Consider the following 19,140-nt stretch of genomic DNA (forward strand, 5'->3'; position numbering starts at 1 on the left):
ATCTTTCCCTTTCTCCCTAACCTCTACCCTATTCCAACTACAACCAAATGCTAAGTCCATCTGATTATCTGTGTTCAACATCTTCTCTGTCCAGTTAGACTACCTTGCACTGGCAGAAGGAACAGAGAGTATTATGGGGATTGGGAGCACATGAGAAACTGCTACCTTCTGATTCTTTTCCCCAGCCAATACTGGACTTCAGTCCTCATTAGCTCCCTGTTATTCTGCACAGAATCCACTACTATGTACTCTCTGAGATGCAAATGCAATCATGGCACACTCACTATTTACCAACACTGTAAATCTAGAGGAGGAATTTGACATCGGAAGGGGGCCTATACAAAGATTGTGCAATTACCAGAAGATGTATGCATAAACAATTGGCCAAGAACAATGGGGCAAAAAATAGAAAAGCAGAATGAAGCACAAGGTGAAGGGGGGGGGGGGGGGGTCATGAGGGGCTGCAGGGGGGTTCCCATTGACTTTTACAGTCAATTATTCCTTGACATGCCTCTCTGTAGCAACAACAAATAGCACAGAAAAGCTGGATAACAGTCAGTGGTTAATACAGCAAGACGAAAACAACACCACATTAATATTGTGTGCTCAATCGGCCTTACAGCTGTGAGGTGGACAGCACCTGTCATAGACTAACAACCCACTATCATCACATCAGATCATCCTAATGTGCTCCTAGTCCATTGTAGTAGCTTCTCTCTGGGATTAAATACACAGCGTATCACAACTCTCAGATTTGTGCGTATGTGTGTGTCTTCTATACATTCCTTCCTGTGTGTAGAACAGTCTCTGCTGCCATGGCAACCAACGACTGAGCTTGCTTTAGTGTGTGCTGTTGCGGTAGCTGGTGTGGGAGTTGAAGCACACACACACAAGCACAGTTCCAAGGCAACGCGTAAGACTGCTGAGGAATACTTAAGAGCATGGGAACATTGACATTCTGGGAATACTGGCTGAGTACAGCAGCGGTTTAGACCACTGGCCAGAATGGGTGGGGTTGTAATGACGACTATGCAGGGTGAAGGTAGCTGTGTGGGTACACCTGTGTTGCAGAGCATTGTGTTTATAGCATGACAAGGCAGGGGAGTGGGGCTTGGATCATAAAGGACTGTCCACACACTTGCACACACGATGCCTACCCGTCCTAAAGCATATTTCATCATTAGCTCTAAGCAGTTAATCCTCTGCTCCACTGACCACGGCTCAGCGCAGCCCATTTCAATAATCTGCATCTGGGGCTAACCAACCTATCACACAAGCACACACACACACACACACACACACACACACACACACACACAAACACACACATACCCCCACACACACAAAACAAGGACACAATCAACTCACCAAACATATGGGACTGGTCCAAAGCAATAAATATCTCAAGTTAAAGCTCTAACACCCAGACAAGCATAAATCTATTCATAATCTAGTGTGCTAGCAGCAAAGCCTTGTTCATTTATGAAACAGGAAAAAAAACAAAATACTTTGTATTCATGCCAGTATTAAGTTTAAAAGGACATACTGGACACATATTTCAATCAATGTAGCGTGCCGTTATATACCTGAATAGGCTTGAAAGTTGAAATTATTGTTGAGCAGTGAGCAGTGCTGATGATAAGGATTCAGTATCTTCATTTATACCCACATGGGATGATACAGAAAGGAATGTTTACTTGTTTTTACTTCTTTTCAAATATGCGATACTTGATAATGATAATTAATCATGATAATGATAATGATTTTAGCGAGATAAGTGTGGCATGGATAGAAACTAGAGGAGAAGGATCTAGAGTGAAATGGCAGAGGAAAACAACACTGGGAATATTACATGACACATAAATAAATAGCATGTTGTGAGGAGGAGGAGGAGGACAGCAGGCAGGTAGTGAAAGGACAAAAGATTGCTCAAAATTGGCAGAGGTAAAGGCAAAGTTTGACCTTTCCCTTCCCAACAACAAACATTAACCATTCACCGTTGGAATTGACCTGTTTCTCGCTCTTGCCCTGGCAACCTTAAAAGACATATGTCTCTCACTACAGTCCTCCTGCAAGGTTTTCTCCCTTTCACCAAGGAGCTATAGCCCTGTGAACTACCATTCATTCACCAATCTGCCACGCTATCCATCTCTCATGTCCTCACTCCTTTATCGCAAAAATGTTTCACCCTCCCTTTTTTTCCTCCTTTCTGTTTGCATCTTAGTCTTCTTCTCCCCTCTTTTCTGTCTGACTGTAACAGATTGAAAAGTAGTGCCTGTGGTGAAGAGGTGAACGAATTGTCACAACCCAACACCCTGCTCTTTGCCTTTGGCCAAATGCCGACAAATGTTCTGTGGAAAACATGTTTTTTTACTCTCTTTCTTCCCCTATACTACTACTACTCCATAACCGTGTATGTATCTGCTGCAGACACTACCTTGGGCAACACTTAAAGAAACCACTCATATCCAGTGACACTGAAACACAAACACACATACACCGATGTATCCCTAGCTTCTTCAACCTTGCCATCTTTGCATCAATGCCTTGCTCAGTTCTGTGCTTCTGTCTATGTCAAGTTCAAGGTTAGCTGCTCATTGTATTGAGCGCCAATGCTCCCCCGTTGGGAAGGACAGAGTGGAGATGCATTAGCACCTCTGCAGGTGGCCCTCAATCTCATCCCTTCCCTCTCTTTTTTCTCCACATCTTCCCTTCACACCTCCCTCTCGTCCCCTAGTCCACCTCTCAATCCGTAGCCCCATGGAGGTTCCTGGCCAGGCTTTGTCCAACAGTGTGTACGTAGTGTGTGTGGGTGTAAGTGTTCATTGATGTATGCTTTTGTGTTTATCTGGATACATGCAGTGGTGTGCAGAATACGTATCTTGCATGTGTGTCCACATAGACAAGTACCTGTCATGCTAATGTGTGGCTTGACCAGATGACCATAAAGTGAACCAAAGCCTGCAGGGGGTTAAGGCTTTCCCCTTGACCTGCTGCTGAGCACTGACCTGCATTTAATGGGTTTAAATCTCACCCAGCTCCAACCTTTTATCTCCATCACATCTCCATCTCTTTAAAAAGCCACAGACCAACACACACACAAACTGACCGACAGACAGGCGGACAGAAGCCATATGGTCCATTCACTTCCAATAGCAGGAGGTAGCCATCAAAGAGCTCTCACAGCAGCTCCACTCAGGCATGGGCAGATAGATGCGGGGAGAAGGAATGATAAACAGAAAGAGACGAGGTAAATTAACTGGAGAGGGCAAACAAAGGTGAAGAAAGAGAGGAATAAGGAGAAAGGAGAAGGTGCAGCTTCTATCATGCTTTCTCTCTTTTTTTTCTCCTTCATTGGTAAAAAAAAAAAAATCTTGCCGGCTAACCTTTCTTTTCCAGATTTTCTGTCACTCGTGTGTCCCCAAATCTTCAAAACCATGTTCCTGCTCATCTTTAAGAACAGCTACACAATTCACTTTATCTCCATCCAACCACAATGATGTTAAGATTTTTCCAGGAGAATGACTCCACCACAACCTACAGCTTCTAGACTCCACAGAAACATGAAAATACTCAATATTAATGGAGTCTAATTGACGCAGTCTCTCCCTACCCTGCTTTCTCTAAATGATCTACTTCAGGTTGAAGTAAGGGTGAGGGTAAGGTCTGAGCATTTTATCTTACCAGTTAAGGTTGGCTTTAGCCAGGGGCTAATAAAGCACACATTATTGATAGTCCAAGTACAACCATGTCTCAAGATATACGATCGAAATGTTACTCGCACCCGCATTATATAAAATGATTTCACAAGCGAATTGAATTTAATTCACTCAGCTTCCTGCCCTACTCAACATCATGATGTCATAAACGTGAGCCTGTAAACACTAACATTTAGCTCACCCAAACACAGTTGCATTAACGATCACCCACACTCTTTTACCGTCAAATAGAGTAAATAGAAGTGAGAGAATGAAGGAGGGGGGCGGCGGGAGTGAGGGATGGAACAAGGTGGAGGAGTGTATATAAATCAACATCCATTAGCTGAGGGGTTATAAAGTCACTGATGAAGGAGGTGGACTGAAGCTCAGACCTTTTATTGTCTTGTTGTTGTCTTTTATTGCCTGTGATGTCATCTAATGGTATACAGTTAACGATAGGGGAGGGGAAGTGCGTACATGGGAGGGGAGGATGTGGCTGTAATGGGGCTGTGTGTGCATTTGTGTACGCCTGTGTTGACAAAGAATATTGATCATCTTTTGTCAAAGCTGCTGTGTTTCCGTGGGGTTTCTTTGGCTGAGTATACCATGACAACAATGCAAAAATCCAATAAGTGTCAATATGTGGTTGTGGAGGGATGTCTGGATGGAGGCCAAGGAACAGAAGAAGAAAAAAAAACAAAAGATAACCAGGGGAAAATAATTGTTTCTAACATCCTTAAGCAATAACAATGTTCTGAAAACCAAGAAAACACGTTCAGATCATTTTAAAACTAAAACCCACTAAACTCCCTCTCCTTTAGTCACAATCCTCAGCACAGCTGAGCAGCAGACATTAAAAGTCATTACATATTCCCCGATTTGCCTACGTGTTAGTTATTGTCTTACAACATGGAAATCTGCTGCCTCAACCACTCTGCTTCTGTGAAGAAGAACAACAACAAACACAGGAAGGGGCCCATAACTGACCAATACAAAAGTAAAACCAGTGTATACACTCCACATCCATAGCTTGATCTTGATTTATAATCACACCTTTGTGTAACTCTCTTTTATATTTCTCTATTCAACCAGCTGCACATATTTATTGCTTGTTTTTAAACATGCATTTCAGTAATGTTGTCTTTCTCTCTAAACTTTACCATCTTCTTTTCTTCACTCTCTCTATCCTTCTCAACGTCCTCCATCTGCGTATAATACCATTTTTTCCCCCTTTTTACCCCGGCCTAGCCGCGCCACCCCAGAATCACTCTCAGTCATGGCCCTGTGACGCATGTGTGTGTTTGTGCAAGAGGAGTGGGAGTGAGAGCACAGGAGCTACCTCCCCTCTATCACACCTAACAGCAGTGCATCATCCTATTAGCAGTGAAAAGGGCTGCCATGCGGGGGAGGCCACAGGGGCACGAGGCGAGTCTAAGGTGGGAGCCACAACATGCCAAAACCCAGCTTATCCAGTGCTGTTTAACTCTGAAGGGACAAATCTTGTTGAGCCGAGGGCTTTGCTGTCACACAGAATGTGACATGTTTTTCAAGGGAGAGACTGTTATGGTCCAAATGCTCACAAAGACTATGACTGACAACAGGCTGCAAAAAAGTCCTCCATCTCCCACAAGCTACAACAAAATGGCCTCAATTAACAAACAAATCAAGAATACCATGAGGTCAGACTGAAGGACTCTTTTGTACACCAAACAATTCTGAAATTGAACAAAGAGATTATCCCATCAAAGGCATCTAAATATCTGTTTGTTGTCCGAAATGTTGTGTTAAATTTCTATTTAGGAAATTTCTATTATTTTTATTTGGTAAATGTAAGACAGGATTTCAGACTTCTGTCTGATAATAAAGTTATATCTGCACCTTATTTTTATTTTTTATATGTAAATACATGCTGCTGTTTTTATCCTGCACTACAACGAGCCAAATGCAACGAAATTTCGTTCTTATCTGCACTGTAAAGTACAAGTTTGAATGACAATAAAGAAAGTCTAAGTCTAAGTCTAAGTCTAAGTCTATATCAACCTATCAATCAATTTCTTGATAATTATCCCTTTATTTAGTGTATAAAAATGTATAGAAATGTTTCCTTCTAAAGACAGACGTGACTTAAACTGTATAGTCTGATACTGCACATTAAGGTAGGTATAAAACACCTTAAAAAAAGTGATATATTTCTTCCTTTTCTGATTTAGCCTCAAGAAACAGAAAAGAAAGTTTTTCTAATCAATTCGGCAACATGCTGATCTGTGCTGTACAGCAAGTTTGCAACATGCTGATGTGTGCTACAATCTGCCCCCAGGGCTCTGGATTTTCTATGATTCCAAAGTGAAGGAAAAGTACAGCAGATACTCCTGATACTGATACACTAAGAGTGTATGTGTGATATATGGTGCAGTGGATGAGGAGGATGTTGAGAGATACCAGATAGGCCCAGCTCAAGAAATAAAACCCCCCTCAGGGGTTCTCCTGATCCCCCCCCCCCTTTCCTCAAAAACACGCACACACACAAACTAAAATTCTCTCCACAGTGAAGTACACACACACTTTCTTTCTCTCTCTCTCTCACACACTGCACACACTCACCTCTTCTTCCTGCAAATACAGCCAACTCAGCTGATTTGCCTGAAAGTCAATCTGCCTTACTACTACTATCCTTCCTCCAATCCAGCAGTCCCTTATTCCCAGCCCTTACTCCACATTCTCACAGAGAGAAACCAAATCTCTGCCCTCATCAATTCTGCCATATCTGCTTCCCTTCATCCTATACATTTTTACCCCTTACCTTTTTGACTCGTCCGCTCTTTGTGCCCACAAAGACCAGCGAGTGGTTCTTGTAGACGTAGGCGATGACTGAGGTCATTTTGTCAATGCCGTCAGAGAAGAGGGGCTTGCCGTGTACCATCTCAGACACGCCCAATGGCGCGTTCATGTCCAGGCCGCAGAAGTCGTCATCAATGGTCAAGAGCTGCAGCAGAAATAAGGAAGAGAGAGTTTTAGAAGATCTTTTTATATATATTCCTCATAAATACTAAAAAAATACAAAAGATTTTGATAACAGGATTAAGAAAAGAACACTTTTTGACAATGCTCTATGTCATACAGGGACCTTGGGAGAAGGTTACGGGCAAGTTGAGAGTAGAAGTATAAGGCAGTACAACAAACCTGATAAATGGCAAAGAATGAGCTTGAGCTAAATTAACATACAAATCAATATTATGTCTCCTAGTTTCAGTGTATTTTCATAAAGGACAGCTATGGATTTTGAATTTGTGACTGATGATTGTTTATATGCTGTAAATGTAATGCAAGAAACAGCAAATGTAGAAAACAGTAAACGAGAGATGAAGATAGAAGACTGCAGTCAGGCTCGAGCTGTGTAACAGCGCCAGAGGCTGCTCTGTCAAGCACAATTCCCCACTGTCCACCCGATGCAACAGCCACTGCAGAAATGCCATTGCTGCAAGATATTCAGTGTGAAGTGATTCAAAGTGAACCAAGTTAAATATAAAGAACAAAAATAGAGGTGCTGCATCGTCAAACTGAGGCAAATCACCACGTTGCTTCTGAGCATAAAACACAGAATTTGAGTTAGGAGACTCTTGATGAAGGTTCATCTGTTCTGCTTTCTGTGTGGACATGCTGTGATTTTGTTATTCAATGGTGATGTGTGTGTTTCATTTTCTGTGCCTGTACAATTTCTGTTTGCCTACATGTGTTTAATCCTGCCGGGGGGTAATATTCATACCAGTCAGTGTGGGCAGAATGACTTATGGGCTGTGATAAGTGAATAATGGTGCTGGGGATTGGTCATTATTTTGTCTGTATGGATGGATTTGAAACACTGGGTTTAGGACTGAAGCAGGCACAGCTCATGATTTATAGCTTAGCAATGCAGTGAGCTGGCTTGGCAGTAGACACACTCTCCTTTTTTTTTTAAATGCACAAAAAATAGTAGTAAGGTGAAAACGTGGGTAGGATTTATGAAAAACAAATAGATCTGTAATTACATTATGTCAAGAACAGCAAAGGTGGAATGCTAATGATTGAAATATTAGCTTATTTGAAGTTAAAAACAAAAAAAAAAAGGTCATCTGAAATTAAATTCAACATCAAAAAGAAACATGTCAGCTGATGTTAGACAACACTCAGTAAAGTCTAATTTTAAGTTTATAGAAAATCTTTATAGAGAGTCTTTTTTTTAGAGAGTAAGAATAGAGATTTTGGCTTTTATTTTGTTTAAACTCATCAAACCATTTCAGATCTTCAGTGGCCTGATGGTTATAGCTGTCATATATGGGATGCTCTGGTGGAGATGGGGGGGGGGGTCCTCTACCTTATGTCTTATTCCCCCCCCCTCCCAAAGTGCACCCCCTCGGTCCTCGATCAATCTTGCAAACACCAAGTGTCTCCTCACAACCTTTCACTAAAGGCCATCATCATCGGACACAGCCGCCGAGGAAATATGAAGTTTGCTTTCATTAGACAAATGGAACATGGCCAGTCTAGGCCACGATTAGCTTGAGGCTATAACATGGGGGTTATATGAAGTGGTGCGAGTGATCGATAGAGATGACCTGAATTTCGATCAAGATCATGACATATAGTTAGAAGGTTGAGATGAGGAGAGAATGGAACAAAACCAAAGATAGATAGAGGAGGAAGGAGAGGGAAAAAACTGAAGACACTAAATAGATTTAAAAAAAAAAAAAAAAAAAAAAAGCTATTGCAGTGTCTAGCTGATGAATTAATAGTGTTCTGTTGAGAAGCAGGGGTACTCCCAAAGAAAACATTGTGAAATCTCCCTCTTGTTTGCAGTTACACACTCCACCTTCCTGTCTGAGGCAACAATTTCTCATCCCTCAGCTTTTCTAACATACAAGCCAACATAAACTCCACTAGTGTCCACTAACTGAACGTTTTCTCGACACACCAGTAGAGCTGTATTTCTACGTGTTCAAGAGTAAAACACGGAAAGAGACACACTCCATACTACTGTTGGTTAAACTCATTGCAGCAGGGCTCAAAGGTTAACAGGGTCTATCAGAAGAAAAATGAGCACTTTGTAGTTTTTGCATCCTCCATGATTGAATGCCGCCTTAAAAGATAATAAATGCGCAGCCAATTCTCCAAAGATTGCTTACTTTCCAGAGAAGGTAAAAGTTTTTTCATGATTAAGTCATGATTTCAAGTCATTTCAAATGATCTGTCTTTTCTGTCAACACATTTGAAATGAGGGATGATGCATGTGCAAGGAGGGGAAGTTATTACATGTGTGAAAATGCGTGTTTTCATCTTTTGTCACTGACACATGCTGTATTATTTGTACCGGTTGCCAATCACAGTCACAATCTCTGTCCCGCATTCTGAAATCTAATGAAATATACTTTCTGTCTGTCAGCCCCGTCGGGAGGCAGACACATTTTCATTATGCCACCAGCAGAACATAACATTTGTAGTTGTGATGCCAAAGACGAATTCAGTCAAAATACTGAATAATATCAATGTAGCCTTTGACACTGTCTGCCAATAAGACTCTGCTGTCACTGCTTCTATCATGTCCTATGCCCCCTTTCTTTCTCTCATCTCGTCTCATTAATGCATTTTCAAACTCACAAGGTTACCATTCTTCGCTGCCTTTTCATGACACTATGTGTCACCTTTTGATGGACAAGCTCTCTAAGCATAATCAAACACTGTCGACATATAAACCTTGATGTAGAGTTTTCATTTTTCCTGTCTTTTACTTTCCAAGAACCTCATTCTGGAGCTGCTAGACTACACAGATTTGATTTGAGTAGTTTCTTCGTAGACATAAATAAGTTCATATTGTGGGCACCAACAAAATGTTTAAATAGATTCACAATATAAAACTAAATTTGAAGCAATATTGACAACAGATTAATTGCATGCACCAAAAGGAGTGCTGCCCTAATATAAGACTATTCAGGCATTTTATTTTGACTATTGGTTTTAATACATTAAAGAGCCAAAGAATAAAAACAATGTAATCATATCGGTAATCAATAGATGATTCTTGAGGAATATACCCTTCGTTGTAAACATCTGAATACTGTTACTAAACCAAAAGAGCAGGTTAAATAACCAAGGTAACTAAGATCCCAAAATTACTTAACTATGACCTCAAATCTTGTTTAGGTCTTGTAGCTATTTTAGTCAGTGTCCTGCAGTGTAGCAATAGAGGAGAAAGCTAGGGGGGTTCCTCCCTTAAGACAGAGGGACATGAGAGAGGCTCTGTGTTTGGACAGAGGCCAGGCAGTGAGGCAGAATCAGGTCACTCTCAGCCATATCCATCTCTGTGCTTGTGTTTGGCTGCCAGCAGCAGCACAAAGAGAGCTCTCTTCTGGACTGTGCAGAGGGATCAGCAGATACAGAGTGGAGAGAAAGAGAGGGGGGCAGTAGGCGCGCGCAAAAGAGAGCGGGAGACAGGGAGAGAGAATTGCTCAATGTGATTAGCGAGGACTGAAAGAGATCTGCTCTCATACCACTCTGATGTATGGCCTAATCTGGCTTCAACATAGCTAGGGCCTGTTCTATTGGCTGCAAGTTCACTAAGTTAATGACACACATAAAACCACAGAGACATTACACTTCATGTCACTGCTTAATGCTCCAAAGAGTCAATTTTCTTGCACTTCTGGCTATTCATTTTTAATGCAGTTATTATACTCCATGTGGCACTTTTAACAACTTTCCTCCACCAAGTATTAAAGTAAGCTGATTCTGCAGTTTTTTAACCGTAAAAAGTCTTCATGTAACATTTGATGTTCATGATCAGCTTGTTTTTAGAGTACAGATGTTGGTGATTACACGGAAAACTTCCATTACGAAGAAAGGCGAGGGAGAGAAAATCTAGGGAGGAAAGATTAAAAAATGGTGGAGGTTGCTCTTTGCGTAATTAGCTCCTCAGACATCCAGTATTTCCTCAAGCCCTACTGTGTTAAATGACTGACCTGTCAGAGTGATTGGCCGCACTAGAAAATTATGTCATGACTTAAGTGGGTTTGCAGTGTTCACTGTAAGATATAATGTCAACATTCAATTTAGCTTTACCAAAACATTGGCTGTATGACTCCTGGAACAAGAGAAAGTCACTTTGATGTGAGTCATTTGAGAAAATGTGTTTATTCTTATACAGGAGAATGTTTAGTTCATATTGAAAGAAACCATCTAAAGCATGCTCTCTTTGATTCTTTAAAGAGATCCATGTATACAAATTATACATTTCCAATGTAAAATGTTATTTAAAGAATTACTCAAAGTTCACTACTTTCTGGCAACAGATAAATTTGATGATAATAGTTGTATACTGCTCCATGCAGCATGTCCTTATTTTTTTTTTTTTTAAGGCAATAAATAATCTGCTTTCCTCATACTTGTGTAATTCAATTCATGTGGAAAGTACTTGATCTAATATTCTTTGCTCTGTGACTCAGTCACAAAACATGCTTCTTGCCAATGTCCCAAAAGTGTGTCTTGAAATAGGGAAAGGGAGTTCTGGGTATCCTGCTCCTGCGGCTCGGAATCTGCTGCAGGAGGATTGTGTCTGGTGGAGCTAGTCATTGGACATTTTTTAAGCCGTCATTGGAGGAAGATCGCATCAGGTTGTAGATGCTTTGCCTGATGACTGTTCTGCTCTGTGACTCAGGATATGTTGATCTGTGTTTAATGTGCTGCTGCCCATCTTGGCTAGGGCACTGTAGTAAATTAAATTCTTTATCAAATATCTTTTTAAATAAAATGTGTTTGTATTTTCCTTATTCTGTCTAAAAAGCGAAAGAATCAAATAATTACTTTTTTTGGTGCAAAAGAAGCTCTACCTCATTCGTGTGTGTCCAGTAGTAAAAAGTGTGTGTGGGTGTATGTGTCTTTGTGTGTCTGCGTGTGTGTCAGACAGACCACTGGTTACTCTGCCAAAATGTACTCTGTCTGACTACTGATCCATGGTGCCCTCCATTGCACTAGCAACGCGTGACAGAGCACACCATGACACACACACACTATGAAGAAAACACACACACACAGGGAGAAGTGAAATGCACAATCTGCTCTCCCACTTGTGTCCTGTCTGCAAAAATTGTTTTCCGATTTCCCTCTTAACAAAAACTGTCTGCTGTGGAAACTGTCCAACCTTAAAAGCGATAGAGCCATCTGAGGGTTCTTCTGCTTTTAGCTGCCTGTTTAAGGCTGAAACAGAATGAGTGAGATGCACAAGGCCAAAATGAAAGAGAAGCCACAGCATCATACTCCTGCCGGTTGATTGTTCTTACAGCCACAGAGAATTTCTTCAGATTTCATATGTACAAATGTGTTACCTTGACTAAAAGAAGCAGTAAAACATTTCTAGGATGAAATACATGCATCTTCAGGAAATAGTAGAAAGAGAAAAGCATGTTTGGCAGGTCACTGTTAAATTAAGATGAAAAGTAAACAAAATCAATCTTTATTTGTATATTGCCAATTCATAACAAATGTTATCTCAAGACACTGAACAAAAAGAGCAGGTCTAGACCGTACTCTGTGTTATACAAAAATATTAACTTGCACTTTGAGACAGGCACACTGATATATTATTCTTAAAAATGATTTGAAGTGAAAGTTTTAATCCTTTATCTTCAACTTGTGGTCTCATGGTGCACTGGTAAATTAGTAGAGCATTGTATAAAGGCTACAGTACTGGTATGAGTACAGTTCTGGCTGCTGGTTTGATTCCCAGTCCTGGCGCTATTTGGTGCAAGGCAATACCCACTCTCTCTCCCCCTTATTTTCTTTCACTCCAGCTTTTCCATGAATAAAGGCAAAAAAGCCAAAATATAATCGCAAAAAAGTGTTATAGTCTTAGTATGAGCAGGAGTCATTCTGATGGCTGAAAGTTCACTCTCATTTTATTATCTCAAGGCCAGTCCCAACATGAGAGTATTTTTCTTTTGCAGTACTCTGACTGAATTTTCCTCAAATTCAGCTTCAATGCACAAGTCTCAATGCAGAGCACAAGAGCTGTCACCAAGTAGATTTAACTTCTTCTTTGTATGTCACCCTGGGGACTGTTTGGAAAACCAGTAACAATAATAAGAACTGAAGAGAGAAAGAATATATGTATGGGTGCACACACACAGGGGTGGTTTAATGGCTGACAGTGATGTAATCTCAGGAAAGATGTGACAAAATCTTGGTACACCATTGAAGCAAGAAAGAGAAAAGTGGGACTGATAATGTAAGGAAGTGCCCAGTCATGCTTAACAGTGCTGGGAAATGCAGAAAACTTGTGTTTAGCGGATATGTTAGTAGCTCTATAGGTTGTCGACACACTTCTTACAGACAAAGATGAGTTTGCAACTTGTTTTTGCAGGTTTCCATGAGAGGAACCGGTTTTTAATTGTCATATTTTGTTGATTCACTGCCAACAGGGAGCTGGGCAGCTAAAACACAGAATAAATATTGGATAGGCAAAGCACAAACTAACACAGGATGCTTTAAGATGCAAACTGAGACATCACAAGTAGAGGAGAATGTCAGAGGCAAGATGCAAGTTCAAGAGATGCACAGTAAGAATACACATGTAAAGCTAGGAGTAAGAGATGTAGATGAGACAGATCAATCCAAAGTGTTCTTTTAAAACCAGCCAAAAAGGCAAAAAAACGGAAGAAGAAATTCCCATTTCAGTCCCTGATTTTAGATGGATGCCACTGCCAGTCAGCAGAGTACAGTGAAGGAAGGGTAAGACATTTGTTTAATCACAGAATAATGATATTGTGATGGATTCTGACCTTTTACAAGTGGTATCATATATGGAGATTTAATTAGCGAGCCAGGATAGCAGATATGTGGATGAAGTGGGGTGAAGTGGGAAGAGGAAGGGAAGGGGGGAAGGAGGGAAAGAAGGGGGGGGGGGCAGTCTGGATGTTCTTAATGAATCCACTAGCCTTTCTCTTCCTGAGGATGTGGCCTAGACTGACTCATCAGCAGCAGACACTGATTAAGCTCCACAATCAGACGGAGGACAAGTGATGGAGAGATGGTCAGCACAGAGAGACAACACAATTCAAAGTCAAAGGTTGGCCAAACAGAAGAGAGCAGAAGAAAGAAAAGAGTCAATAACATGAAATAAGAGCGTGAAAGAGGACTGAGAGTGTCATTTTAGAGGAGTTTCTTTCAAGAGGAGGATGAAAGGGGTGGGGAGGGGTGGGGGCTTAGCATGTGTGTCGGGAAAGATCAAGAAAAGACTCAAAGAAACAGCAGCGACCAAGTAGAATAATCTAATTAATTGGAGTGAATTCAGAATGTGAAGTCGATAGCACATGACAAATGTGGAAGAATGGCCCGTGGCATGTTAGTTAATGACATGTAATTAATGATCATTAGCAGAAGGGATGAGGGGATGGCTGTGGCCTGTCAGGGACTTACAGGCGACCTTGTAATTTTCTCAGCCGTGTTTAGAAGGGGGGGGGAGACCGTACTTTACTGAGTGCTTATGGTAAGCATTGTAAGAGGAAATAAAGGGTAGCCATAGAGAATAGGAAGATACAATGGCGGCAACTATTTTTATAAGAACATGAATAGAAGGACAAGCAAAAGGAGCAAAGAGGAGCACAGGCAGAGAGCAATGAATCAAAGATGCGAGGGAAGAGAGCAGAGAGAGAATTTATTGCGATGCCGCTGTTTTGTTGTTCTGTTTTTTTTTCTGCTGACACAGTGAACATGGAGGGAGCAGGCAGCGGTTTTTTTTATAGGTCACATGCCACTTCACAATGATCTATGGATGCTGGCCCTTTGCAGACTTATACTGTTGAGCATGCATTATGTGGCTCAGCCAAGCGTGGCCGTTTGGGGTGAGAAGAAGCATCATCTCCCTCCCCCCCCCCCAATCTATCCTCTCAGTTCTATCACCCATCATAACACTCTCTGTACAAACACTTTCTCTTCAACTTCTCCCTCTTTTCATCACTTCCACTTCAACTGAAAGCCTCTTAAAGAGGATGCAAAGCAACAAAGGTCTGACACCGGAGAGGGTTTATGTGCTCTTCCTCTCAGACCCATGTCTTATAAATGTACATGTGTCCTTGACATTTTTATGGCTAAAGTACTCAGATGATTTGGTTGTTTGGCTTTCAAAAACACTGACATCTCAGTGTGTTTCAATCTGTAATACGCACCAACAAGACTGGATAGTGACATCATAGTTGGATTTGCTGATTTTATCCTATCTATGTCTGTTGTGTTTCCTGCTCCAAGTGGACACTGACCACTACAGTTTATAATAAACAAGGATGAGGAAGAAAAAAATATATATGTGGGGGGAAATGCAAATGAGCTTCTAGTACAAGCCAGTCATATTTTTTGGACAACAAATAAACTACACTTCTCTCTGAAAAAAATATTAAAAATCTGGCTTTTATTCTCAAGTTAAATAGATATTATCTATTAATTAGCCAGAATAGTGTTCCAGTAATTTTCATCAGTTTAAATCCCATCTTCATTTAAAACCAACCAGCTCTCATCGAGTTTTTCACATTTTAAAGGGAAAATTGAAAGACTTTAAAGCAAACTTATATAAGAAACGTGTAAGAGCTGAGTAACAGCCTTATTTGATATTTTTCTGGTTGTGTGATTCCTCACTGATAGATCATCTTAGAAGTGCAGTGACCCACAAGAACTTTAGCCTTAACATTTCTCTGAGCAACTTGTTTTGAATGTTCTACACAGAGTAAAAGCATGGATCTGAATGGGTACTGTGTGCTTCTACGCCGCTCTGTACATCCCTGGGGAGCAGAGAGAAGGGAAGATGTGAAGGGTGAGTTTAAACTACATTTCTGATTATATTGGAGACACAACACTCCAAGGCATACATCACTTAAAGCAGCAAAAGAAGTAATCTAAGACTTACAACCAATGATTCATAAAATATCAACCACTCAATATTACAAACACAACCATTCATCACAGAAGCACAAATGAAATGGGAAATGTTAGCATGCAACATGTTCTCATTCTCTAAAGACTCATAGGTGATATATGAACAATATTTACATCTATTAATTTACTAATGCTGAGACAATAGGCCTCTGATTTATGTGTGTTTGTGCGTCCATGCTTTTAAATGTGCCCCTTGTCTATATCACTGAAGCAGCCAAGAATAATCTGGTCCTCATGTCAATAAATCACATAATAAACCTTTCACGTATATATGTATTTATTGCTTTTCTTCTACTTCATCACAGTCTCTGCAGTCGACATACTTGGAAGTTTGATGTCACGTGTGTATGTGTGTGGGTGTCAGAACTCATCTATCTCCTGCAGAGTCCACCGTCACTTGTTCAGCAGGGTCTAATTTATGCGGTGGCGGTGGCGATACCGTGGCGCATGCTGAAATGGCATCATTCCTCAGTGCTAACCCCTGTGTGCTCCCTCACACTTCCTTTCGCTGCCGACAGCCCTCCCCCCCCCCCCCCCTGGCATGATTTATCAGGCCCTCGAGTGGCAGACAAAAGCGCCCCCAGAACGTGTGCCGTGCCGGAGACAGAGTAATAGATAAACACTGTGATTCCAGAGCCAAACATGAGAAAGGGTCAACTTCATATGAGGTGTGCAGATAGTACACAGCTGAGGTCAGAACAATATGGACTGAACAGTGGCAAGACGATCAAATTTATATTTTGGAAATACAATCATGAAGGAGCAATCAAGTTCTTGTCTATTTATGCCCGTAAAAAATGATCATTTGTAGCTCTTCTAGATACAATGATGGCCTAAGTAAGGAAAATATTGTTTGTGTTTTCAAATGATTGCAGTCATAAATCGAAATGTTGTTTTTTGTGCCACATTGCTTTACTTTATAAAAAAAGGCAAAAGAAAATGCACCAAAAACTTTCAAAAAAAGTTCAACCAACCAAATTGTAACAAAATACTTTCAACTTTGATTAATTTAACCTTGTATCTAAGTGAGAGCATTCAGCGACGCTGGATACATAGAAAAACATGATAACTCACCAATGCACTCAGATCGAGGCAATGCTGTATTATTTGAGGTTGACAGCTTTTATTAATGACAAAATATGAGATCATCATTAAAAACGGCCTCAACAACTCTGGCTACGTGTGTAGATGGGGTAAACATGAAACACCTAATTTAACCTTGTTTTTGTATTTGCGCAAAGTGAGAAATCAAATGAACTGAATCACTGAATTAGTAATGATGTTGTGGAGAATTGAATTATGGTAATTTGGCTGAGCATTCAGCAGCATTGTTTAAAGGGTGAGAAGATTTAAAGAGGCAGTGGATGGTTAATATGTCACGTTAATAGGATGGCGCATGAACCCACCCAAGATCATTCTGTTCATGGAGACCTACTGCAGTGCATGTAAGCTCATTAAAGAAACATGTGAAAGACAACTGATCACAAGTGATTTTCTCCAGATACTAACCTGTAGCAACAAAACTAGCACCTAATCATTATTCTCTTAATACGGACAATTATCCTTCTCTGCAAAGTAAGTGTGGAATAAAGTATTGATTCTCACAGCACTGTCCTTATGTGTTTTGTGTAAGTGCATTTAAATGTCACAAAGTATGTGTGAAAAGATTGAAGTAGTACTCACCGCACTGCTGCAGGGAATATCTTTGACTTTCAGCCAAGCCAGGTCCAGTGTCCCCTCGCCCTTATAGCAGGACTTCAGCCTCTCCTTGATTTTCTCATTAATCTTCCGTAGAGAGAAGACACACAGTGCAGAGTCCTGCGAGGCCTGTCGTGGTCGCCTCTTTTGACCTTTAGAGAAGATGGCAAACAAAACATCGTCGTCTGGTGCCACATCTAGCGAGCGTGCCAGGTTAGCACCAGCTTTGGAAAGGTACGCAGCCTCCAGTAATCGATACTCCACGTTGCCACTAATGCATCCAATAGGCACCTCTACATAGGAGTTGAAGGCAGTGTCTGCCTTGCAAAGGCGGACTATCTTGGAGGTGTAGACCTGTTCCCGACCAGTAGAGGAGGACCCTGTGGTTGGTCCATCCCCCATTTCAGGCTGCAAAGTCAGGAAGTAGACAAAGTTCCCACTTGCAAAGCCATAAATGTAGTATATGTCAAAGTCTGGGATGACAGTGAAAGTGTCTGAAGGGATCTTTATCATGGAGGCCACAAACTCATCATGGAAGACATAGGCAAACATGCCATCCTCCTCAGAGTTTCTAGCCAACTTGCGGCTAGAGATGGTAGGGAAGTATTCTGGCTTGCCATCAACTGCTGTGGCTACAAACAGCATGTCTGGAGAGGTGTTGCTATATGACACAATGACCCCAAACACAGAGCCGCTCTCATTGACACCAGAGAGGTAGTGCTCCTTCTTGTGAAAGGGCTCTCCTAGTTTGAAGAGGTCATCTAGGCGGAGAAGTTTGCAGATGCCCTGGTAAAGGCTCCCGCATGCCAACAGCCGGTTCTCCCGATAGTCCATCAGAAGCATTTTGTTGACATTGTTGGTGAGCGTTAGAGGCTCACTGCAGGGCTGTACTATACGCGGTGGGTAGCACTTGCGGTTGTCGTCATCTGGGCCAGTCTCATGGGAAACTTGGACTTCCAGGCCCGGAGACAGTTTGTATATGCGATTAACAGCCCCCAAATAAACATTACCATTGCGATAGTCCACAGCTAGATGGTTGAATGTCCACTCAGGGTTCTCAGCATGAAACGATGAATACTCATCCTCCTGTAGCAATGCTGTGATCACCTGGGAGCCGGCACTATGAGCCTGTGGGGCCTGCACCACTGTTTGTGATGTCACAGGAAGTGACAGACAAGACAGGAAGCAGCAGACAAAAAAGCAGGTCCGTGTCCTGGTGAGGGACGTCATGGCTGTGCTGAGGCTGGGGGTGGTGAAGAAAGGGAAGGAGGCTTAGACCAGTGCTGTTGGCCAATAAGGATCAAGCCTCTCTTGAGATGGAGGACATTATGTGCCTAAAGAGGGAAGAGAAAAAATACAGTCAATATCAGCAACATTTCCAACTATAAATTCTATGACTATAAATTCAAAGCAACTATCACATGATATTGAGATACAATACATCATGAAAACTCAATTATCTGTTCTATTTTCACATGTTATCTGGCACAGATCAGTGTGCAGAGCATCTTTAGAAAGAATAATGAGGGAAAAAAGGTGAAGAGGGCACACACTTGAGACTCTAGCACACTCTATACTTAGAAAAGAAATGGGCTAGACAAAAAAAGAATGAGGCTGATGCACAGACAAGGTTTAAAAGGCAGTTTGCAGCTTTAGCCAATAGCATCAGGAAGTCTATAGATTGAGGAAAAGGACAGAAGAGGAGGAGTGATGCATTGTCTCAGAGGAGGTGATCAGCATGGCTCTGCACCATCTCTCTGCATGGACCCCTGCCTCCCTCCACCCCTCCTTGTCT

The 19,140-nt window shown here is 41.4% G+C and overlaps 1 protein-coding gene across 1 annotated transcript in view; it reads right to left on the reverse strand.

The window, feature by feature from the left end:
* The window catches only part of plxna4 (plexin A4), a 208,183-nt gene that overhangs the window by 168,417 nt on the left and 20,626 nt on the right, over window positions 1-19,140 (reverse strand). The window contains exons 2-3 of the mRNA XM_020652671.3: window positions 17,331-18,679; window positions 6,499-6,681 (exon numbers count right to left, since the gene is read on the reverse strand). Of these exons, the coding sequence (XP_020508327.2) occupies window positions 6,499-6,681; window positions 17,331-18,575 (1,428 nt within the window). The 5' untranslated portion in view covers window positions 18,576-18,679. The remainder of the gene's footprint in view (window positions 1-6,498; window positions 6,682-17,330; window positions 18,680-19,140) is intronic.

Source organism: Labrus bergylta, chromosome 23 (genome assembly GCF_963930695.1).
Source record: "Labrus bergylta chromosome 23, fLabBer1.1, whole genome shotgun sequence".
NCBI classification, from domain to species: Eukaryota; Metazoa; Chordata; class Actinopteri; order Labriformes; family Labridae; genus Labrus; species Labrus bergylta.